Below are 25,444 nucleotides of genomic sequence, written 5' to 3'. Positions count from 1 at the left end.
AATCACGATAACTGACAAAATTTTAACCTTTGGTCAACTTTGACTCGACCGAAATGGTAAAAAACGCAATTGTAAGCCAACACTCTTACATTCTAGTAACAATCAATCATTTTCCTTAATTTTGCAACAAACGGAAAGTCTCTAGCACACTATTTCGATTTATGGTGAATTTTTGAAAAAAAAATTTTCCTTCGCTCCGCGAGCGCGAACTCCGCTGAAAATCCTAGCATTTCTTGAGTCACCTTGTCGTAATTTTTTTGCCGTTTTATATTATTCGTTACATAAAGTGTTATACATCAAAATGTGCGCGATTTCATGTAGAATACAACAAAAAATAAATCATTCTTTTAGCTTTTAACAGTTTTGAAATATTTTCATTTAAATCACGATAACTGACAAAATTTTAACATTCGATCAACTTTGACTCGACCGAAATGGTGGAAAAACGCAATCGTAAGCCAAAATTCTTACATTCTAGTAACAATCAATCATTTACCTTTATTCTGCAACAAACGGAAAGTCTCTAGCACAATATTTCGATTTATGGTGAACTTTTGAATAAAAACTTTTTCCTTCCCTCCGCGCGCGCGAACTCTGCTGAAAATCCTAGCATTTCTTGAGTCACCTTGTCGTAATTTTTTTGCCATTTTATATTATTGTTACATAAAGTGTTATACATCAAAATGTGCGCAATTTCATGTAGAATACAACAAAAATTAAATCATGCTTTTAGCTTTTACTATTTTTGAAATATTTTCACATAAATAACGATAAATAGAAAAAAATCAACCTTCGGTCAACTTTAACTCGACCGAAATGGTAAAAAAATGCAATTGTAAGCTAAAACTCTTACATTCTAGTAATATTCAATCAATTTCATTCATTTTGAAACAATTGGAAAGTCTCTAGCACAATATTTCGATTTATGGTGAATTTTTGAAAAACATTTTTTTACGTCCGCGCGTTACGAATTCATGCATCATTTTGTGATAATATTTTCTGTGTTGCTTTAATCGTTTTACAATCTGTTATATACCAAAATCATTGCAATTTAGTGTACAATACAACTAAAAAAAAGTAACTCATTAGCTTTAACCGTTTTGCTTACAGCGCGATTTGTATACAATTATATATGTTTTTTTTTTCACTGTCATATATTCCAATATTTATATATGATAATATTTTTTTCATTTCTGATGGTTGCATACTAAACTTCAGGCAATGAGCAAAAAAGGAGCCAAAAATGAACTCTTAATCTTAAAAACTAAGCATGCTGTGATTTTTTGAAAAAAACTTTTTTTCCACTTCGGCGCTAGCTCCCGAACGCCGCCGGCATACGGGAGACGTTTTTGTAAATAGAGGCTCGGCCTTAGAGGATTAATGAGGGACACTAAAATTATTCTTAGCCCTTGTAGAGGGAGTGGTTTATTCGTGCTAGGGTGTAGGAAAACTGGACCTTCTGGGATGTTTGCTGTGACCTCTAGGTAAACCTTAAGTGCTTGAGTTTTCTTATGAGAATGAGATTTCCTTCTTAAAGGATCCTCATTCTTGGCCAGGAATGATGGGCCTGGGGACAATAATAATTGATTGTGAGCAGTTTGTGTGATATGTCGTCCCCGTCTAAGGGAGCCCAGCTCACTGATACGGACTCCTGATGCTAATGCAATCAAAAAGATCGCCTTTTGTAGCTTGTGAGTTGCGGTGTATTGGGTCTGCTGAATTGAGGGATAGATAAAAGTCAAAGTACCTTGTTCAGAGACCAAGTAATTGGGAGTCTTTCAGGAGTGGGTCTTTGGAGAGCAAAAGACTGCAGAAGGGAAGTAACATTTTCTATGCTGGAGTCAATCCCAAATCCATAAAGCAAGGGTTCTGTTAAATGCTGCCTTGTATGCCATGATTGTTGTAACCGCAAGATGTTTTCACGGTAGATAATGTTTAAAAATTCCATACATGAAGGTCTCAGCTCAGAAAGGAGGATGCATAAAAGATTTTCCCTCCTACTTTTTGGGATAGAACAGCGGACAACAACGGAATTGATCTTTTCACCAGTTGTTGCAGTGATAGGAACCAATGCCTGTTTGACCAATTTGGGGCTATTAAATAAGCTCTTTTTCTGAAGGTTAGGAGTTTGCCCAAAACCTTCGAAATCTGGGACAATGGAGGAAAAAGATATATCATCCTTCACTTGTTCCAGTCTTGTAGGAAGGCATCTCTTTCTATTGCTTGATTGTCCGAGTTCGGAGATACATATACTGGGAGTTTGTGATTCTCGTACATGGCGAACAGGTCCACTTCTGGTTGTGGGAGCATATTGGCTATTGTTTGAAAAGAGTGGTTGTCCAACATCCACCCCGTTAAGGCTGTCGTTTTCCTTGAAAGTGAGTCTGCTATTACATTGAGAGACCCTGTGAGGTGAATTCCAGACAGGTGCCACTTCTTTACTTGTGACATCTAAAGGATGGCTAGCATTACCATGTTGAGAGGTGGTGAACATGATCCCAATCTCTTGATGCAGGGCATTGCAGTCATGTTGTCTAGAACCAATATAATATGTGTCTCTTCTGGAGGTTTGAGTTTTTGAGAGACAAAAAGACAGCCATCAGTTCCTGGAAATTGATATGACACTTCCTCAGAGTAGCTGACCACCTCCCTGCCACCTGACGATCCTCTCGATGTCCTCCCAAACCTGTCAATGAGGCATCTGTGTGCATTGTCACTCTCACAAACGGAGGAGTCATGGTGACCTGTTTCGCTAGAGATTCCTTACAGGTCCAAGGTTGAAGTAACTCCCAAACTTTTTTATTCTTTTGGTGAGATCAGTCCCTCTTTTTACACAAAAAGGGACTACTGTATATTTATATCACCATGAATATTACCTCCTATGCCTCCCCCTTTTTGCACTAAATTTAAAGTAAAAGAACTAAGTAACTAAACCAGGCAAATTTAGTATGATTCACTGAGAACTTTGCCTCTAAACCTCTCCCCACTGCCCTTTTGGGGGGAAAACGTTTTTAATCTCTCCTTGTCCTTCGTGCTGTCAAAATCTCTTGATTAAATGTGCGGATTACTGCAGAAATCTAATTGTCACCCAAGGCAGGCCAGCTAGCGCGCGGACCGTGTGGGTTCCGCCATTTTGAATTCGAACCATGCATGCCCCGCCGTTCCCGCGTGGGGCAGAGTGATCACAACGCCATCTGGAAGGGAAAGCTGCAACTTCCACTGCTGTAAAAGGGCCCAAGATGTGACGCCCTGCCTTAGAATTCTGTCACGGTGTCATGAACGCAAGCACTCCGGCCCTTGCTCCATCCCATGCCATTGCCAACCATATATAAATTCCTTTCTTTCGCTCGCTAATTTTATCCGTACATTCGTACACCTTGCCGCATTTTAGAAGGCAATAAATAAACTTTGGCGAAATGTCCCTCGTTCACTCATTACAAAAGGGTAGACCACGTGTTACCTAGGCCAAGACAGCTGTATTTGTTCGTTGTTTCTCTTCACGCGCCCATGCTGAACTCCCTGTCCCATGGGATTGCTAAAGTAACCAAAATCAGGTCTCTAGAATAACGTAAAGATTTCTTTTGCCTTTTTCCCTTAAGTGCGTGAAAAATTCGTTGAAAAAAAATTTGTCCATGTATGGTAAGCTAAGAATTTTTGTGTACTCGTCATATTCCACCGGGTTTTAATTTCACGCTTTGAAATAAGCAAATTTCTTTCACTCGCATTTGGCTCCTATTTATCGCTTCTAATTGCGTATATTTTGAAGGATTTTTTTTTTTATTTGCCTACAGAGCTATACAATTTTATATTATTTGCTGAACTGCCAGCGTTATCATTCATTCTTGCACTTAATAGCAAATTTCTTGAAGTACCACTTCCTTGCCCAGAGCAATTTTATAATATTTGCTGCCGCCGCCAGCATAAATCATTCCTTCAGGCACTGTGACTATTTACGCGAGCCAGGAGCTTCAAAGCATATTAACCCTTAAACGCTGAGGCTCTATTTACAAAAACGTCTCCCGTATGCCGTTAGCGTTAGTTAGCGCGAAGCGGAAAAAAGTTTTTTCAAAAAATCACAGCACGCTTAGTTTTTAAGATTAAGAGTTCATTTTTGGCTTCTTTTTTTGTCATTGCCTGAAGTTTAGTATGCAACCATCAGAAATGAAAAAAAATATCATTATCATATATAAATATTGAAATATATGACAGCACAAAAAAAAAATTGCATATATAATTTTAAACAAATCGCGCTGTGAGCAAAACGGTTAAAGCTAACGGATTATTTTTTTCCTTGTATTGTACACTAAATTGCAATGATTTTGGTATATAACAAATTGTAAAATGATCAAAGCAACACAGAGAAAATATTACCACAATATGATGCATGAATTAAATGCTTGCGGACATAAAAAAATGTTTTTTTTTTAAATTCACCATAAATCAAAATATTGTGCTAGAGACTTCCCGTTTGTTGCAAAATGAAGCTAATTGATTGAATATTACTAGACTGTAAGTGTTTTAGCTTACAATTGCAGTTTTCGACCATTTCGGTCGAGTTAAAGTTGACCGAAGGTCGAATTTTTTCTATTTATTGTAATTTATATGAAAATATTTCAAAATTGATAAAAGCTACAACCATGAGTTATTTTCTGTTGTATTCTACATGAAATGGCACAAATTTTCATATATAAAACTTTATGTAACGACTAATATAAAACGGCGCAAACATTACGACAACGTGACGAAAGATTTCTGAGATGTTCGGCCGAGTTACCGCGCGGACCACGCAGACGTAAGGAAAATGTTTTTTTTAAAAATTCACCATAAATCGAAATATTGTGCTAGAGACTTCCAATTTATTGCAAAATAAAGGTAAATGATTGAATATTACTACAATGTAAGAGTTTTAGCTTACAATTGCGTTTTTCTACCATTTCGGTCAAGTTAAAGTTCACCGAAGGTTGAAATTTTGGCAGTTATCGTGATTTATGTGAAAATATTTCAAAAGTGATAAAAGCTACAACCATGAATTATTTTCTGTTGTATTCTACATGAAATTGCACACATTTTCATATATAAAACTTTATGTAATGACTAATGTAAAACGATGCAAACATTACGACAACATGACGAAAGAATTTCTGAGATGTTCGGCGAGTTACGTGGCATGAGCGTAAGGAAAAAATTTTTTTCAGAAATTCACCATAAATCGAAATATTGTGCTAGAGACTTCCAGTTTGTTGCAAAATGAAGGTACATGATTGAATATTACTAGAATGTAAGAGTTTTAGCTTATAATTGCGTTTTTGGACCATTTCGGTCGAGTTAAAGTTGACGAAGCTTGAAATTTTAGCAGTTATCGTGATTTATATGAAAATATTTCAAAACTGATAAAAGCTACAACCATGAGTTATTTTCTGTTGTATTCTACATGAAATTGCGCACATTTCCATATATAAAACTTTATGTAACGACTAATATAAAACAGTGCAAACATTACGACAACGTGATGAAAGAATTTCTGGTGCGGACGTAAGGAAAAAGTTTTTTCAGAAATTCACCATAAATCGAAATATTGTGCTAGAGACTTCCAATTGGTTGCAAAATGAAGGTAAATGATTGAATATTACTAGATCGTAAGAGTTTTAGCTTACAATTGCGTTTTTTTACCATTTCGGTCGAGTCAAATTTGACCGAAGGTTGAAATTTTGGCAGTTATCGAGATTTATATGAAAATATTTCCAAACTGATAAAAGCTACAACCATGGGTTGTATTTTGTTGTATTTTTCATGAAATTTCGCACATTTTCATATATAAAACTTTACGTAACGGCTAATATAAAACAGTGCAAAAATTACGACAAAATGACGAAAGAATTTCTGAAATTTTTGGACGAGTTACCGCGCGGACGTAAGGAAAAAGTTTTTTTCAAAAATTCACCATAAATCGAAATATTGTGCTAGAGACTTCCAATCTGTTGCAAAGTGAAGGTAAATGATTGAATATTACTAGAATGTAAGAGTTTTAGCTTACAATTGCGTTTTTCAACCATTTCGGGCGAGTCAAAGTTGACCGAAGGTTGAAATTTTTTGTAGTCGACGTACGGTACGTCCACTTGGCACCCAACAGACAATTTTAGTCGCCGTATGATACGTCCAGTAGGCGTTTAAGGGTTAAGCAGTACCCAATTTTACGTAAGCCTGTTACAGGCAGTCCCCGGTTTACGACGGGTCCGGCTTACGATGTTCCAAGGTTACAACGCTTTTCAAATATATTCATCAGAAATTATTTCCCGGTTTACGATGCATGTTTCGGGGTTACGACGTGCCGTACGCCGATCCGACGGAAGAAATATGGCTCAAAAACAGCAGAATAATCATAATTTGAAGGTTTTTTTGATGAAAAACTCAATAAAAATGCAGTTTACATCGTTTTCAATGCACCCAAAGCATTAAAAGTAAGGTTTCCTTATGATTTTTGACGATTTTCGACGATTTTTCGGTTTACGACGATTTTTGGTTTACGACGCAGCGTAAAAACGGAACCCCCGTCGTAAACCGGGGACTGCCTGTATTTCGATTCCGCCAGTTCTGACAATTCTCTGCAAATCATTATTTGAGACTTGCGTTCAATAAATAAAATCCAAGTCCTTTTTAATATTTAGTATTTCACACACATCCAAGTCCTTATGGGACTGATTATTCCAGTTCATTAGAACAGCCTTATGTCTTACGAGGCCCCAAATCGCTCATTTAGCACAAACTCTAAGTTCTCAGGAACACCTTAATTTCATGCCACAGCCGGCCAAGTCCATGTGTGACATAAAATTCAGTTACGTCTTCTGAGACGCATATTAAAATTCGTTCGTCACGAACAACCAAGTCTTACTCAGACATATTAAATTTTAACAAAGTCTCCTCTGATATACTGATTAATTGTCTTATTCAGACATATCAATTCTCATTCATTCTGAACAATTGAGTGTTTCAGATTCTTGCAATTAAGTCTTTTCAGACAACCTGAGTCTCATCAGACATACTGAACCTGTTCCATCGAACAGCCCTGAGTCTTCTCAGACATATTGATTTTCTAACGGGTCCAGCCCATACAACCATTATTTCACGATGTCTACGACATCCAGAGCCAAGCAAAACGAGGACTTCAAATTCTACATGTCTGCTGGAAAGGACATGGGACTATCCAGACAAGCCCTGAGGGAGTGGGTCCAAGAGAGGGTGGACAGTACCAAGGCGGAACAAGAAGCAGAAAGGCTGGAGAAGGAGAAAGACAGACTAGCCCAGGAGAAACAAGAAGAGGCAGGAAGAAGGGCCCAGGAGAAACAAGAAGCAGCAGAAAGGCAGGAGAAGGAGAAAGAAAGAATAGCCCATGAGAAGTGAGAAGAGGCAGAAAGACAGGAGAGGGAGAAAGAACGAGCTCATCAGCTTGCAATGGCGGCCCAGAGCGGGCACAGCACCCCAGCGCCCTCACCACATTCAGCCCTCAGCAGTGTAGGTTCCCTCATAAGAAAATGGGATGAAGCCGAGCCTGAAGCCTGGTTTGACCATATTGAAAAGGTCTTGGCGACCTATCAGCCTTCTCCCCAAGAAATTTCTCTGATCCTAGGATGGCACCTTGAAGGAAAGGGTACCATTGCATTCAATGCTCTCCCTCCTGAGGATCAAGGAAATTTTGCCCTTGTCCGCCAAGCCATTATAAAAGCTTATGAAATAACTCCCGAACGTTGGAGGAAAAGGTGGAGAAATATGCCCAAAGAATCAGGCCAAACCTGGTCTGAGTGGATCTTTAAAAAGACCAGGCCTTAAAACGATGGCTAGAATCTCTCAAAGCCACTAGTGTGGAGGACATCCTCGAACTCATCCAGCTTGAGGACTTTTTCTTTTATGCCCCACCAACTCTTGCCACCCATCTCTGCAACAAGGCGCCTATGACAGTGGTCGAGTGCTATCGCTGGCCTGACACTTGGGACACCAATCATCCTCATCTTAGTTCCCATGGAAGAAAATTATATCCCTTTTTGCCCGCCTCAACCAACTCTCAGCACCCTCTCAAACATGGGCAAACCCCAAAGAAACCAGTATGTGGGTATTGCAAGGGAATAGGGCACCCCACCGAACAGTGCCGTTTCAAGGCTGAGGCTCAGCCAGAAAATCCTTCTAAGTCCTTAAATGGACCAGTGGCCCAACGAGCCCCATCTGGCTCTTGGATGAAGAGTAAAAGGCCTGCTCCCTCCCCTGGGGTAGTGCCAAGCAAAGATTATAGCAGGAGCTATTGCCCTGCTTGCAAAGTTTATGGGCACTCTGCCCAATGGGCAAAATGCCCTAATAAATCAAGTACACCTGCCATTGCTTTGGCAGTTACAAATTCTAAGCCTTTGGGCCCTACAGCCGAAGGTCCCATATATGTGGCAGCCCCTCGAGGTAGCTACCCCGCGTGCCAGGTCAAAGCATTTGATGACTCTGGTGCACAAATTTCCCTCATAAGGAAAGACAAGGTTCCCTATGGAGCTAACATTAACGGACGTAAACTCGTCACAATTGAGGGTATCAATCAATTTAAAACGATACTTCCTACTGTTCAGTTGAGAGTCACGAGACCTCAGACATCCAAAATCTGCAACCTTGCCATAGCAAACTACATTCCTGGACGTTATGACCTCCTCCTGAGACAAGACTTCCAGTCTCCCTCAAAAATACAACAACCTGGGTTTCCAAGCCCCTCAAGTTATTCATTAGGCATGAGTAATTCTCAAGAGCCTCCATTCATTCCACTGCCAGTGCCACTGGAGTACTCTGTGGAGTGGCCACCTCCTTCCACACAGATTTCAAAGCCCAGTCCTGTGCAAGGCCTGGCCCCAGGGCCAGTGCAAAGGCACTCAGTCAATCTCCCCCCTGGAGATCCCAAAATTTATTCTCAATCTCTGCCATTGCCAAGCTCCATCTGTCCCGAACGGCGAGCCATCTCCAAATCCTATAACAGTAACAGTGCCAGTGCCAGTGCCAGTACCAGTGCCAGAGCACGCCCCAGGTCTCTGTTCAAGAAATCCTACTTTGGATCCCATCCCTTCGCCTGGTTTGGCTCTGCTATCAGTGCCAATAAGAGAGATGGATTCTTCTGATTACAGCAGAAGCTCCCTCAAAGGTGCGGCCTCGCAACCCGTGCCTGAGCTGGTAACAGCAACCTGCAAGCCTTCCATGCCCTCCAAGACATCTTCTTCCCTTTCCTAGTCCTCCGCAGACACGAGTGTGAGTAAGGATTCTGACACGCCTCAACTGGCCGATGAACTCGAGGAACTGTGACGGATCATGGTAGAGCTGGCAAGGAAGGTCCCTGCGTCGGCTGTCAAGGAAGCCGACACAGGTGACACTCAAACACCCCCTCCCTGGGCTCAGTTCCACCAATTCCCCAACTGAGACAAACCATCACAATAAGAGAGGTCCGTGGAGGAAATACCATGGGCGTGGATAATTCCAGGTAACTTAAAGAGAGATCCTGAGCTCTCCTGGCACCCGTGCCAAAATGGCACAGTGCCACCCCTCTATCCTACGAGGACCTTGGCACCTCTATCCAGAAGAGGGTGTCAGGTTCCCTTCCCTATTCAGTTTCCTTACAACTCTGTAATTCATTCTTTTCCTTTAACGCCTTCTTTCCTTTCATTTTTCTGATTCTATTAATCATATTATTTTATGCCTCACATAGGCTTATATTTTACCTTGTTTTTCACTCTACTAATGCAGAGTGCAACTGACAATTTGGTGAGTCCTATGACTTCCCTTTGAGGCCTTTTGCCCTTAAGAATGAACCTAGCCATTTCCATAGGCTAAGGAGTATAATTTTAGCACACTTAATCATCCTCTGTTTACAACAATTAATAATTACTTCACGTCTGTCACTTATTCTTTTGTTATTCTTTTGTGATGAATCTCGAGTCCCAGACTCGTCAACTGTGTAACTCACACACAATGTTATACTCATGTACGTAGATGAGTGCCACAAGGCACCAATAAGATCAGTGCCATGTTGCTGGTATGCCTTATCAATGACTCCCAAAGTGAGATAATCTCTTTTATTATTGTTCTCTCCTAGTAATTTATAACCTCTGGCTTCCACAGCCAGAACTGCGTATTGATACATCGCATGTACTTGTAATATGTGCCCATGGCACAAGTGTTATTAGTGCCCCGAATGGCACTGAGCCGTTGCTCTCGAAAAATCATGGCAACACCTAACAAACCCCAAGAATACTTTCGCTGTATTGCCTCCTCAAGGTATATTAACAGCATGAACTTGACTAAAAGTTTTACTAATCTGCATGAACTTGTGACTAAAACTCTTACTAATAAGTGCATAAGTTTCCTGAGTATAACAATATTAACCTCACAATGGTAGGTTAAATTTTATTTCCAATTATGTAATGATCTAGATATTTATTAATTCACTAAGCTGCTTATTATCATTTCTTAAAAAGTAAAAATTAATACTGTTGCCAGAAGCGTAAATTTGATTCTGCAGTGTAAAGTGAAACATCAGTGATTTCTTTGATTATACAGGCAGTCCCCGGTTTACGACGGGGGTTCCGTTTTTCCGCCACATCGTAAACCGAAAATTGTCGTAAACCGAAGAATCGTAGAAAATCATCAAAAATCCTAAGAAAAGCTTACTTTTAATGCCTTGAGTGTATTGAATATGATGTATACTGCATTTTTATTGAGTTTTTCATAAAAAAAACCTCCAAATTTTGATTACTCTGCCATTTTGGAGCCATATTTCTTCTGTCCGATCAGCGTACGCGCGTCGTAACCCCGGAACATGCGTCGTAAACCGGGAAATAATATCTGATGAATATATTTGAAAAGCGCCACAACCTCGGAACGTCGTAAGCCAGACCCGTCGTAAACCAGGGACTGCCTGTATATATGTATTACAGTATATATATATATATATATATATATATATATATATATATAATTTATATATATATATATATATATATATATATATATATATATATATATATATATATATATATATATATTATATAACATATATTTCCTATATTTTGTTTTGTAGTTGATTATGCAGTTTAAGGTACCCGATGTGTGCTTGAGTGTGTGTGTGCGTGAGTTGGAAGTGGTTGTTTTCATTTTTAAAATTTCATTGCTTGTGTTTCGTATTTGCTTGTATACAGTATATACATGTACTGTTGGTTTTTTTGGTTGCCTAGTGCTGTGAAAGGGCCAAAATTTCATCTGTTTTGAAGGTTGAGGATTAGTTAGGCAAAAAATTAGTTTTAAGAAATTGAGTTTACGTAAACTTTCTGTATTCCTACTTTGGGTCATCGACCACAGTTTCTCTTTCGGGAAGCCCACCATGCCCATGCTGTGAATAGAATTTAACATACATCTGAGAGAAATTACAATAATTCTTTAATGAGGAAACATGAATTCTATCTTTGGAGCAGGCTCATTTTCCATTCCACCACTACTAACAGATGATGGGTGGTTTGGTTACTGGCCCTATGAAAGGCTGAACTGCTTCATCAAGCTTTTGAAGCTAAGCAATAAGCTGAGGATTTCCCTCTACTTGTCATCCTGAGCCTATTTTTTACAAAATTTGCATTTCACTCTATGGATGTTAAGAAAATTCCTGATAAAACTGACGGTTGGAGTGGAGAAGATCCTGATGGCTTCTTTCCTGTTTTTTTTTTAAAGAGGTTTCTAGTCTTTTGTCTCCAAGATTACTAGAATCTATAGATTTTTATGTTGACGTAGTATCTTTGTGATTTATTAAAAATTATGAAATTTAGATCTTGAAGGCCAAGCACCAGAACCCATCAGGATTATTCAGCGCCGTAATGAAGGTGAAATATATAAATTAATATGATTGATAATGAATAGGTAAATGATGGTATACTAGTAAAATTCAGTGTTAAAATATGAGCGTAAAATGAAGAATATTAGATACAATCAACTAAAAAAAGTATATATTAAACTTCTATATTCAAAATATATACTTAGTATAAGAATAAATATGACTAGAATCTTTATTGAATATACTGAAATCATATCTCATTAAAATAACCAGATTCTTTCAGATAACGAGATAACTCATAACGTTATCTACCTCAACATCATCATTTCAAATTTCTAAAATAAGTCTTCTCAGTTAGTAAGTACTTTGCCTTAAGGCGATTAAATTTAGGACAGTGCACCAGCATGTGCTCAATGGATTGCTGACCACCACAGTGAGCACAAACTGGAGCACTGGTCCCACTAAAATATAGCTATGAGTGAAGCAGGTATGGCCGATCCTAAGCCATGTTAGGATGATCTCAAATCTTCTGTTACAATCGATACTTTTTCTAATGTTTCTGTACTTCCTATCTGTGGATAAAATGGGGGAAGTCCATCCCTGCTGCCATTTTGTACGAATGTATCGTCTGATAACTGGATGCATATCCAAATGTGGCACCTTATTAGTTAAGTATCTTTGTGGAGGAGTGCAAGCTTAGTAATACAGTGCCTGTTCCAAACAGCGGTACATCTGCAGACTGCAGTAACTAAAGGCCAATTTCTGTACTCCCTGTGCTCTCTAAAGTTGCAGAAAAACTCATTTTTAAGCCACTACATAAATGTGTGGAATCTAAAGGATTGTTTGCTGATTGTCAATATGCATATCACAAGGAGTTATGGACCAGCGATGCTCTTTTAGATTTGACGTGCCATTTGAGAGAGAACCTGATAAGGGTTTTGAGTGTAGAGTTATTCAAACAGATTTTAGTGCTGCTTTTGATTTAGTAAATAAATCATAAGGCACTTAATTATAAACTTCGGAGTCTTGGAGTGGGTGGGTCCATGTTTTAGGATTACTTCAAGATTTCCTTACAGTTAGGTACAACTGGTTGACTTAAGGTAGATTCTTGGGCCTACGAGAAGTTTGTTTGGCGGCCTCTGGTTGGCTGATGCCGGGAGGTAGGCGGTTCGCTCAGTCTCATTTTTACGTCTGTAGCTCAGAAAACTAGCAATATGTTCATATTTCTTCATTTATCTCACGTTTTTCACAAGATAGGTTTGATTTGGTCATACCATAGGATTCGGTATTAATTGTACAACTAAACTGTGATTTCCTGATATCAATAAGATAAAACACAAAGGAATTATGAGTAAAAGTGAAGAGAGAAGTGTTTATTCTTCATACCTGTTTTTACTTATCATTGGATTTTACATCATTCATGCGATCAAGATAAAGTAAAACTTGTGATTTCATACAATAAATTCACCCTGAATACGCTGGTGCTTTCAGATTTTAGATGCATGTGATATGTGAAGAGAAAATGAAGAATATGTCTTATTCTGTTGCATCTGTTCTTGACTCAGTTTGGGAGTAGTGCCAAGAGACGGTGATCTGCAAACAGCAAGAGCTTTGAGGTGCCGTTGACAGTTGCCAATTAGTGACATGAGAAGCTTGCAGTTTCGACAATATTTGTCGTATTGCTATGCTATTACATTTTCTGTAAATAAATGCATAGAATTGACTGTCGAACATTTTCACTCCAATATCATATATGTCCATATGTCTGGACATATCTGATAAGAAAATAAATAATCAGATGGATGCATCTGGATGTGTTGGGTTCAATTTAGTCTAGGTGAGAAATTTGCATACACACTGTAGGCTGCATGATAAATAACAGCCCTACATAATGAGTTCATTATTATGGCCGCTTGTTTCTCTGGTTTTTATATGTTCACTCAATGAACGAAAGTACATTTTTTATTTCTTACCAAAAAATCTATTGGCGATGTCTAAATTGAGCCAGCACATCCAGATGCATCTATTTGATTATTTTTTTTTATTAGATATCTCCATACATATGGACATGACACTGGAGACAAAATGTTCGACAGTCGTAATGGGAACTCCTCGCATTTATTTACAGAAAATGTAATGACATAATAATACAGCAAATACTGTCGAAACTGCAAGCTTCTCATATCGCTAATTGGCAACTGCCAACGGCAGTCAAGTACGGATGCAACATAATAAGATAAAATCTTCATTTTCTCTTTACTACAACAGGCATCTAAAATCTGGAAGCACCGAAGTATTCAGAGTGAATTTATTGTATGAAAACAAGTTTTCTTTTATCTTGATCAAGTGAATGATGCAAAATCTGATAAGTAAAAACAGGTATAAAGAATTAAATACTTCTCTCTCCACTTTTACATGTTGTAATTCCGTTGTGTTTTATCTTATTGATTTCAGGAAATCACAATTTAGTTTTACAATTAATACCGAATCCTATGGTATGACCAAACCTTTCCTATCTTGTGCAAAACATGAGATAGATGAAGGAATATACACATATTGCTAGCTTTCTAAGCTACAGACATAAAAATGAGACAGTGAATGAGCCGCCCACCTCCCGGTACCAGCCAATCAGAGGCTGCCAAACAAATGTCTCGTAGGCCCAAAAACCTACCTTAAATGAACCAGCTATAGAAGCGAGTTGCTGTTAATGGGACCTTTAGCAAACCAAGACCTAATATGCCTGAAGTTCCACAGGGTACTGTTCTAAGTCCATTGTTATTTTTAGTGTATACAAGTGATAAAGTTGTTGGTCTGGAAAACAAGAATGTTAAGTAAGCCGATGAAGCAACACTTGTGAGTGTAGTAAAGTCTCCACTTATGAGAAATGATGCTGCCCTTAGTTTCAATCGGGACATGAAGTGGATTAATGAATGGTGTAGTTGGTGGGGTATGAGGCTGAACCCCAGTAAAACGAAAACACTATCGACCAGTGGATCTCACATTGATTTTCCATCTCGTCCTCCCCTTCAAGTGGTTGGGACTCTGCTGAAAGAGTCTGAAGCTTTAATCATACATGGTGTAACTTTTGACTCACATCTTACTTTTGAAAAACATCTTATGAAAGTGTCTGCAAATGCCACACGGAAGTTAGGTATTGTAAGGCTTCATATATTCATAACAGTGATAAAATCAATGCAACCTGTTTTACGTCATTTGTTCTTCCTTTATTAGATCACTGTTGTCCGGTGTAGATGTCTGCTTCTATCACAGATTTATCTCTTTTAAATAGAGTAGTTCATGGTGGTAGGTTTCTGTTTCCTAACATTAGCATTTATCACTTGGACCACAGAAGGTTGGTCTCTTGTTTGTCAATTTTTCAAAAGTTGTATTTACATTCACAATTGACCTCTGGCCCTCTTTTCCTGCTGAGAGCAACCAGATTTGCTGAAAAGCAGCACCAATATGCAGTAAATGTGCCTCACTGTCGAACTTCTCAGTTCCACAGGGCATTTGTTCCTCATGCCGTTGGACTGTGGAGCAGACTCCCTGAGGATGTTGTGCAATGAGAACCTCAAAAGTTTAAGCAAACTGCAATACATCACTAACCCGAAACAATTCTCCTTGTATTTTACTTATAGTTTTATCTGTTTAATTATTTGTTATATTATTTTTTCTTTTCTAATAACTGATCTCCTCTTTCTGTACTTCCTATTGCCTTCTGTTACTTCTTTCAAATGAACACCACATTCTTTAGAAGCTTGAATTTTCAGTCAATGGCCCCTGTGAGTGTGATCCATATGAATGGGGTTCATCATCATCATCATCATCATCATCATCATCATCATCTACATCTACTACTACTACTACTGTGAGGCTGGGAATGCAAATATTACCAGAATGCAAAAGGTGACTGATTGTAATATTCATATTTTATAATAAGATATGATAGTAATGCATGCAATATAAGTGGATATAATCAGTAAAACAACAGTTTCATTGAAATTATCATTACATATAACTGTACTCCTGGACTTTTGCAAATATATACTGTACTGTCAGTATAACAACCTAATCAGGGCCAACAGTTCACAAACACCTTCTATTTTTAATGTAAGGTGCACTCCCCTACATTAAACTAAAAATTGTTCTGCAAAGTCACATGATACTTGAGTACATGTGGTAGACTAACAAGTAACAACCACTCTTTGACACAATAGTTTTGCAGATGACCCAAGATGTTTATAAATAACTAGAAAAAGATTACAAATCAAAATAATATCATGCTATAAAAACTGACTGCCATAATTCAAAAACATATTAATAGCCCTACTTTATTTGTTTTCAAACAATTTGTGACTTAAAAAGCTACATAACAGTTTGTTCTTCACTTCTGAGTATGGATGAATCATAAGTCAAATATGAAGACCAAAATTTAACATAATATCTACTAGGTTACTGTCCTGATGCTGTAGATATGAGATAGCCTTACACAGACAAAAGATGGCAATGTCATTAGCCTTGCTGATATGAGAATTTTTATTGGTAAACAGTAATGTCAATAAACCCTTGCTAAAAAAAACTCTTGGTAAATTTGTGAAGGTAATGAATAATTTTATGCTGAAGCCATAGCCATATTTGTATAAAAAAAATGCTCTTTATGTGGATATACTGGTATCCATAAGGTTATTTGCAGGTTTTGCTCAAATTGTTCAGCAGAATCAGGGCCTGTTCAAGGTACCAGCAACTTGGGCAGTCACCCAGGGTGCCATTTCATGTGTTTGAGATCTTCCAAATATAAAAGAAAAAATGTGAAAACAGTAAATGAAATGAATAAAAAACCAAATTGTTAAATATTGTCAGCAACACTATGCAGAACACCTCTGTGGAATGGTGTCACTGATTACTTAATTAATCATCATGAAAATAAACATGAAAAAGCACTAGAGTCAGCAAAAGAGTTGGCTACAGAATTAGATGTGGAGCCCATTTTTAGAAGTAAAAGAATAAGCACAAAAAGGGGCTGTTTGGATGTGAGTGCATTGACTAGGTTCCAAATGCAGATGATCCAGAAAAAAGATTTAAAAATCATGTGTTCATTGTAATACTTGACAGAGCTATTAATTCTTTACCAGAAAGATTTGAACGGTTATAAAGTTTCAATGACACAAGGGGATTTTTAAACAGTCTAACAGATCTGCCGGATAAAATAAACTCAAAGCAGCATGTCAAGGTTTAGAGGATAAGTTAAGGTACCAAAAAAATAATGATAATGGATGTGATCTCTTGACTAAACTGGATACTGCCAAAGAATTATTTCCTGAAGATGTAAAAAGCTTCCAATAGAAGCTGTTAGGTTCGTAAACACTAATAAGTTACAGGATGTCATGCAAAATTTGAGGGTTGCATTAAAAATAATGCTTATGATACCCATTACTGTGGCCACCAGAGAGAGAAGCTTTAGTAAACTAAAGCTTATAAGGACATACTTACGGTCATCCATGACACAAGACACATTAACCCTTAAACGCCTATTGGACGTATCATACGTCGACTAAAATTGTCTGTTGGGTGCCAAGTGGACGTACCGTACGTCGACTACAAAAAAATTTCAACTTTCGGTCAACTTTGACTCGACCGAAATGGTCGAAAAACACAATTGTAAGCTAAAACTCTTACATTCTAGTAATATTCAATCATGTACCTTCATTTTGCAACAAATTGGAAGTCTCTAGCACAATATTTCGATTTATGGTGAATTTTTGAAAAAAACTTTTCTTACGCACGGGCAGTAACTCAGCTGAAAATTTCATAAATTCTTTCGTCATTTTGTCGTAATTTTTGCACTGTTCTATATTAGCCGTTACATAAAGTTTTATATATGAAAATGTGCGCAAATTCATGTACAATACAGCAAAATACAACCCATGGTTGTAGCTTTTATCAGTTTGGAAATATTTTCATATAAACCACGATAACTGCCAAAATTTCAACCTTCGGTCAACTTTGACTCGACCCGAAATGGTAAAAACGCAATTTTAAGCTAAAAACTTTTCACGATCTAGTAATATTCAATCATTTACCTTCATTTTACAACCAATTGGAAGTCTCTAGCACAATATTTCGATTTATGGTGAATTTCTGAAAAAACTTTTTCCTTACGTCCGTGCAGAAATTCTTTTGTCACGTTGTCGTAATGTTTGCACTGTTTTTTATATTAGTCGTTACATAAAGTTTTATATATGGAAATGTGCGCAATTTCATGTAGAATACAACAGAAAATAACTCATGGTTGTAGCTTTTATCAGCTTTGAAATATTTTCATATAAATCACAATAACTGCAAAATTTCAACCTTTGGTCAACTTTAACTTGACCGAAATGGTCAAAAACGCAATTATAAGCTAAAACTCTTATTTTGCATTCGATTTATGGTGAATTTCTGAAAAAAATTTTTTCCTTACGTCTGCACGCCAACCTCGGCGAACATCTCAGAAATTCTTTCGTCATGTTGTCGTAATGTTTGCATCGTTTTACATTAGTCGTTACATAAACTTTTATATATGAAAATGTGCGCAATTTCATGTAGAATACAACAGAAAATAGCTCATGGTTGTAGCTTTTATCAGTTTTGAAATATTTTCAAATAAATCACGATAACTGCCAAAATTTCAACCTTCGGTCAACTTTAACTCGACCGAAATGGTAAAAAAACGCAATTGTAAGTTAAAACTCTTACATTCTAGTAATATTCAATCATTTAACTTCATTTTGCAATAAATTGGAAGTCTCTAGCACAATATTTCGATTTATGGTGAATTTTTGAAAAAACATTTTCCTATGTCCCCGCTGATAACTCGGCGAACATCTCAGAAATTCTTTTCGTCTGCGTTGTCGTAATATTTGCACCGCTTTATATTAGTCATTACATAAAGTTTTATATATGAAAATGTGCTTAATTTCTACAACAAAAAATAACTCATGGTTTTAGCTTTTATCGGTTTTGAAATATTTCCATATAAATCACGATAAATAGAAAAATTCGACTTTAGGTCAACTTTAACTCGACCGAAATGGTCGAAAAAACTGCAATTGTAAGCTAAAACACTTACAGTCTAGTAATATTCAATCAATTAGCTTCATTTTGCAACAAACAGGAAGTCTCTAGCACAATATTTCGATTTATGGTGAATTTTTTAAAAAAACATTTTTTTACGTCCATGCGTTACGAATTCATGCATCATTTTGTGATAATATTTTCTCTGTGTTGCTTTGATCGTTTTAAAATTTGTTATATACCAAAATCATCACAATTTAGTGTACAATACAACTAAAAAAATTAACTCATTAGCTTTAACCGTTTTGCTTACAGCGATTTGTATACAATTATATACGAGTTTTTTTTTTCGCTGTCATATATTCAATATTTATATATGATAATGATATTTTTTCATTTCTGATGGTTGCATACTAAACTTCAGGCAATGACAAAAAAATGAGCCAAAAATGAACTCTTAATCTTAAAAAATAAAGCGTGCTGTGATTTTTTGAAAAAACTTTTTTCCGCTTCAAGCGCTAACTCACCGAACGCCGCATACGGGAGACGTTTTTGTAAATAGGGCTTTGGCGTTAAAGGGTTAAGTCCTTTGGCAATTTTGTCAATAGAAAATGATTTTGTAAAGAAGATAATATAGAAAATGCTATGAAAAGATTTGCAGATCTAAAGGCTAGAAAAAAATGTTTTAGGTAGGATAATGAATATTATTCAGCATCTGTTCATTTGTTCACACTTTTATTAGGAGAAAATTCGTTACAGCTACAGTTCTTACCATTGTGAACTTATGGAATATAGTACGTTTCAAGTTAAATCAGATTCTGTAAGATTTGAAAGCCTTTTTTTGTTTTTGTTTTTGTTTGCAATTGTTTCAACTTGTTATTATTAAACTCTTAATTTGCTTTATTTTGTTTTGTACCATGAATGCAATATGCTGTGTAAGCATTCGTCACCTGTCCCACTGAGACTGATTACCCCGTATTCGCAAGGGATGCACACCACAACCCGCTGTGTATAACTAAAATCCGCAAATACTTAAAACCCCTCTAAAAACACTTAAAACTGCCTATTCTGATAATTTAAACACACAAAAAAAACTCTAAAAATGCTTATACCTGAGTATTTTAACAGTTTTATCACAAGGTGCATTTAGTCATGAAAATTATATAAAAATACAGTACTGTAATTAGCGAATATTTCTCAGTGAAAAATACTGCTAATAGGCAAATTTTCTACGAATAATGTGCATATACATTCCACAGAGAAATCCGTGAATAGGTGAGTCCGCGAATAGTGAGACCGCGAATACGGGGGGTTTACTGTATAGCTTTATTTGTAAGTCATATAGAAACGTAAGGCATGTATTTTGTTTCAAGCTGCCCAAACACTGTAAAAAACTAATGTATTATTGTTCAGTGTTTGTCAAAAAACAGTAATTTATTCAAAGTAAAAGTACTGTAGATGAAAACTAGATACCACAAGATTCTAGATAAACCCACCATCATTTGTGCAGATTCTTTACCATTTGAATGACTCATTTTTGTGTTCGTTTTGGCTTGTTTTATAACTTGCTATATTATTAATTCACTTGCTTTCCTTTTGTACCATGAATACAGTAAGCTAACTTTGTCAGCATTCATCACCTATCACAATGAGGTTGATTATAGATTTATTTATAAGTCACTAGCAGGGTGAAACTTAATGCTGAAGTGCTACGGCATCTGTAGCTTACACTGTTCTGCAGAGGCCATAGTACAGATACCTAGATGATCAATGGCACCCTTCAGACCTTCTCTCACTCAACCATCCTCCACTCAGTGTATCCTACATTACTGGCAATGTAGATACATTGTGAGCATTGCCAGTAATGTAGATACAGTTGTAATGGTCTCTCCCTCTCTCCTAGTTATTTAATGAAAGGACTGGAAACCTTGATGCCATGTCTGAGAGGATTGGAAACCTTGATGCCATGTTTGAAAGGACTGGAAAACTTGATGCCGTATTTGAACTGTTTTCTTTAGCTTGTATATTGTAATAAACACTTCAATCTACATTTTCAGTTTTCCTCCTTGTGAAAATTTTTAAAAATTATACTTATAAGGGTGCTGAAGTTCAGCTTGCCCGGGCACCAGCAACCCTAAGGCTGGCCCTGAGTAGAAAGAATATCCAGTGGCCTACAATCTTGGATCAAAGCCTGGCTGAGGGGAGGGCTATGAAGTTCAGGGAAAATGTGAGTATTTTTAATTTTATTTTTCTCAAATATATCTTACAATAAAATAGGTGCATCTCATACTCATGTGTCTTACATGGCAGGAAATGGGGTAATTTTAAAAATTTTTTTAAAGTTTAACACACCACTATAATCTATTTCATTATCAATTAATTACTACGGTGAAACATGCATGTATACTTACGAGCAGTGAACAAGAGTTGGAGCAGGTGTATTCAACGTGGCATCAGTATGGGACTGGACTCTAATGATAAGTTCCATGATGCCATGTGTTACTAAAGGCACTTCGCCTAAAGCACCAGACCAGCCAACATAATGAAAGTGGGTCACAGTCAGCACATCATTGTTCTGAACATTCAAGAGAAAAGAAAAACTTACATTAATCTGAAATTTAGCCCCAGGGGAAGTTGAAATATGAAATAGAGGAGAAACTGAAAAAATAATACATAAAAAGTACTGCTTTTACAATGTATGTGCAGTTGTTTTTTTATCATGTTAGAGTGTGTGCTATGTGTTTTGATAATGTAACATACTTACCATTAACCAACCTGCTGCAAAACTATAACACAGATACCTTCATTCGTTTGCTCTCTCTAATTACACTTCTATAGATTTACTAATATGTCAGATATGCATTATTCATTTTACAGAGATAGTCATATAGATTGAATGTGCGTGGGTACGTGCGACAGTATCCACGCCTTTGTAGTTAGCTACAGTTGAATACAGTAGTGAGATATCTGAAAAAAAACATGCAGTACTGCACATTGCATAAAATCAATACAAAAATAACTAAATGCAATGCTACGTATGGGTGTAATTGAAGCTAAAATATCTATGTCATTTTTCTGTGTAAGGGTATTTGTTTGTGTGCAAGCTGTTTCATTATCTAGTATAAATCATTTTAATACCATTTGAAGTCTCTTAGATAAACTCTAAATCATAAAGTAAGTTTGCAACTCGGTTGATTCAATACGGCTGATGGTGTGTGTGTGTGAGTGTGTGTGTGCGTGTGTGTGTGTTCTCTTTCTTTCTTCTCTTTTAGAACATTTATTAGAAGTTCTGTACAACATTGTAATTTCTGGAAAGAAACAAAACTTAATACAAAAGTATTACACGTTACTGAAATCTTGATGTTGATGCATGTGTGAGTATATGTAAGGCACAATACTCAAATCAATATTTATGAAGGGGGTGTGTGTATGTATGATATTTGTAATGATTTTATTTGATACAGTAATACAATACACAGAAAAGCATAAATTAATGTACATAACCATAGTTATGAAATATTAGATGGAAAAAACATACAAGTACAGTTTTCTAATAAAAAATGTTATATAGAGCAAACACAAGTTTTTAGTGTGCAGTAACTAGGAAGTTAAGAGGGAAAAATACACTATATTTTTGGGAAACTGGTCTATTTATGCCATGGTATGGTAAAGTGTTCCACTTAGGCTAGGCTAAGATGACTGCACATTTATACATATTCAGGAATATAGGCATTGTTAATAAGTACAGTATAACATTAGTATTGTATTCAACAGTTTCATTATGTGGGAATAAAAAATTATAACATTTCTCATACAGTATAATAATTAACAAAAAAATATGTAACCTGAAGATGAATAAGCAACTTATTGAGTATGACATGGTTAACCTTTTTTTTTTTACTAAATATTTAAACTGTTGAATATATCATAATAATGCTTATATGTTATTCTGAGACAATAAAAATTGGAAAACATAATGATAAATAGTCTGTGTTAAGTAAAAACCAATGATAACCAAAGTCTGTGTATCAAGAATTCTCTCAGAGCTGGTCTACTTCAGTATACTGCATTTGCAGGCCCACTGATACACAAAGCTGGTCTACTTTGATATAGTGAACTTGCTGGCACAGTGATAGAGTATAAATGTGCTCAGAGCAGGACGGCTCTTTCTTCTGCCTACAACACTACCCAAAAGATTATGATTCACCCTTCTTCTGCAGGCATAGCAAGAGTGGCACAGTTGGCCAGGCCTTGCCATTCGTCTGTTCAGTCTTCATAATGTAAACACTGTTTGGCTCTGAGGCTTTTTGTTGTGAAGTGCTATGACATCCACAACGTAATATTCTTCTGAGGGAACTTGAATACATGGTTTTATGTTTCCTACAGAACAACATTTTCAATTAATTTCCCCTGTATCATATCAAAATATGAATTTTGCTTTACCTACACTATTCCCCCAAGCATGGATTGCAGCCAGCCAGTCCTAAAAGACTCAGGGAGGCCCCTCATAGTCACTTCTAGGATAGTGGTAGAGGTTAGAATGGAGTGGCTGTCCTGTCTGAGACTACCCATACGGGTGCCGAACTGCTAGGCAGCCACATTCAGCAGGAGCTTTTTCTGTTCAAACGGAAGGATAAGCGTTGATCATTCCTGCCACTATATCACATGTTCCAGTAAATACTGTACTGGGAAGTTCTGAAACTCCACCTTCACATGGTTCACCAATTTGAAGGTGGAAGAAGGCTGGGGCCACCTGGAGGCCATGCTTTTCCTCCAGGATGGTCAAAGTACCATAACTTCCACTACAATGCAAAACTGCATTGATCACTTTGGTTGCCATACCAGAAGGATGACTGTCTCCTTTGGCAGTTTCTATATTATAACAGAATTAAGGACAAGTGCCATTCCGTATTGGGGAAGATACCTCTGTCCTGGTTTCCCAACATTCTACCTCAATCACTGACTTTTGCTTGTTAATAAGGTATCTACCATTCAGTAAGAAAACACATATTAGGGTGTTGCAACAAGTATTGTCTCTATCAGTGTCAGGGCTTGGGGCAGACGTCTCTAATCCTCCCAGCATGGGGAAGTTAGAGTCTGAGGGAACAGTTGGTGCTAAAGGACCAGGTGTCCCATCCCTCAGGAAGTCAAGGTCTGACCCTGATGAGATCAACTCACCTTCTTAACTCTGATCTATTATTTAACCTGCTCAAACAACCTTCCTTTCTCAGCAAGATTACCCATCTCCATGTGTGTGGCCTTGCTCTTTTGTCTCTCCTCAGGGCTGAAAATGTCTTGGTAACATACCAATTCAGTATGTATATGTACAAGACTGCCATGAATTACTTATGGGAATCTTAAATAATGTCATGAATACAGTTAAAGATTTCCTTGATACTTAACAAGATCTCTTTACAGATCTCCTTCCTAATCCCTGCCCAGGCATCAGTTTGAATCTCCTCTTGAGCAACCTACATCTGGATGGGTTGGGCTGGGGCAGCCAGATCACCACCACCCAGCAGATATGGAGTCATGGGTGAAGGACTAAGAACCATAGGAGGAACAAATTATCAAGGGGAGGAGTGAATGACCCACTGAGGTGCTCCTCAGTGTTGGATTATTGCATGGGAGGGCCAGGGTCCCCTCCTGGGAGTCCTACTCATGCAAGTAAAAGGGCAGTCGACTGGTTCTTCTGGGTAAATAAGGAGCTCAGTGGTTTAGTCCAATTCCTGCTTGTTATTCAGCATATACCCCAATACTGTATACAGTAAAGCCACCGTATTCGCGGGGGATGCATACCACAATCCCCCCCTCCCACGAATAGCTAAAACCCGCGAATACTTAGAAATCTTCTAAAAACACTTAGAACTGCCTATTTTGATAGTTCAAACACAAAAAACACTAAAAATGCTTATACTCACCATGGGGTTGGGCTCCAAAAAAACCATCGTTTGTTGGAAAAAACGTATCTTGAATATAACCTAGCCTACAATAGGGTATTCGGTACCATGTATACATATATGGTAGCCTACCCTACACTATACAGTATACTCTATACATACACAGTATAGTAATTATTAATATCAGCTAATTCTGAAGGTTCATGCAGTGACTTATGATAATTCAATACAAAGACAAATTGAATAACAAACAAGAATTAGTTTAGCCTACATAATGGTATACCGTATACATATACGGTAGCGCAGCCTACATTATACTGTACTCTATATTCACATATTGTATTATACAAACATCAACAAAACGAATATGCATCTTTTCCCTGGATCTTTTAAAATGTTATGCCTTAATTCACTGTATCCAATAATATGTATATATTTTTATATTGGTTTTGTATTATAAACTGCGATCATAGCGATCAATGTTTTGGTTTGGAAATCGATTACGTGGTAAGTTTATTTCGCTTTATTTAACTCAGTTCAGAGTGCTTTTCTTGCTTCTAGTTAGTGTAAATGAATCTCTAGATACTTTATTTATATGTGACAAAGTTATTTTTCGTTACACGAAGTGTTTTTAAGTCGAAATATAACATATACGTCTCAT

The 25,444-nt window shown here is 37.1% G+C and overlaps 1 protein-coding gene across 2 annotated transcripts in view; it reads right to left on the bottom strand.

Moving 5' to 3' along the window:
• Ptp69D (Protein tyrosine phosphatase 69D) overlaps positions 1–25,444 on the bottom strand; it is a 752,166-nt gene that overhangs the window by 22,801 nt on the left and 703,921 nt on the right. For both annotated transcript variants that reach the window (XR_010849719.1, XM_067084316.1), the window contains exon 24: positions 21,295–21,458. Coding sequence is in view for 1 of the 2 variants with exons in the window: in XM_067084316.1 (XP_066940417.1) it covers positions 21,295–21,458 (164 nt within the window). In the remaining variant the exon portion in view is untranslated. The remainder of the gene's footprint in view (positions 1–21,294; positions 21,459–25,444) is intronic.

Source organism: Macrobrachium rosenbergii, chromosome 41, assembly GCF_040412425.1.
Source record: "Macrobrachium rosenbergii isolate ZJJX-2024 chromosome 41, ASM4041242v1, whole genome shotgun sequence".
Taxonomy (NCBI): domain Eukaryota; kingdom Metazoa; phylum Arthropoda; class Malacostraca; order Decapoda; family Palaemonidae; genus Macrobrachium; species Macrobrachium rosenbergii.
This window is presented reverse-complemented; position numbering and strand designations above follow the sequence as displayed.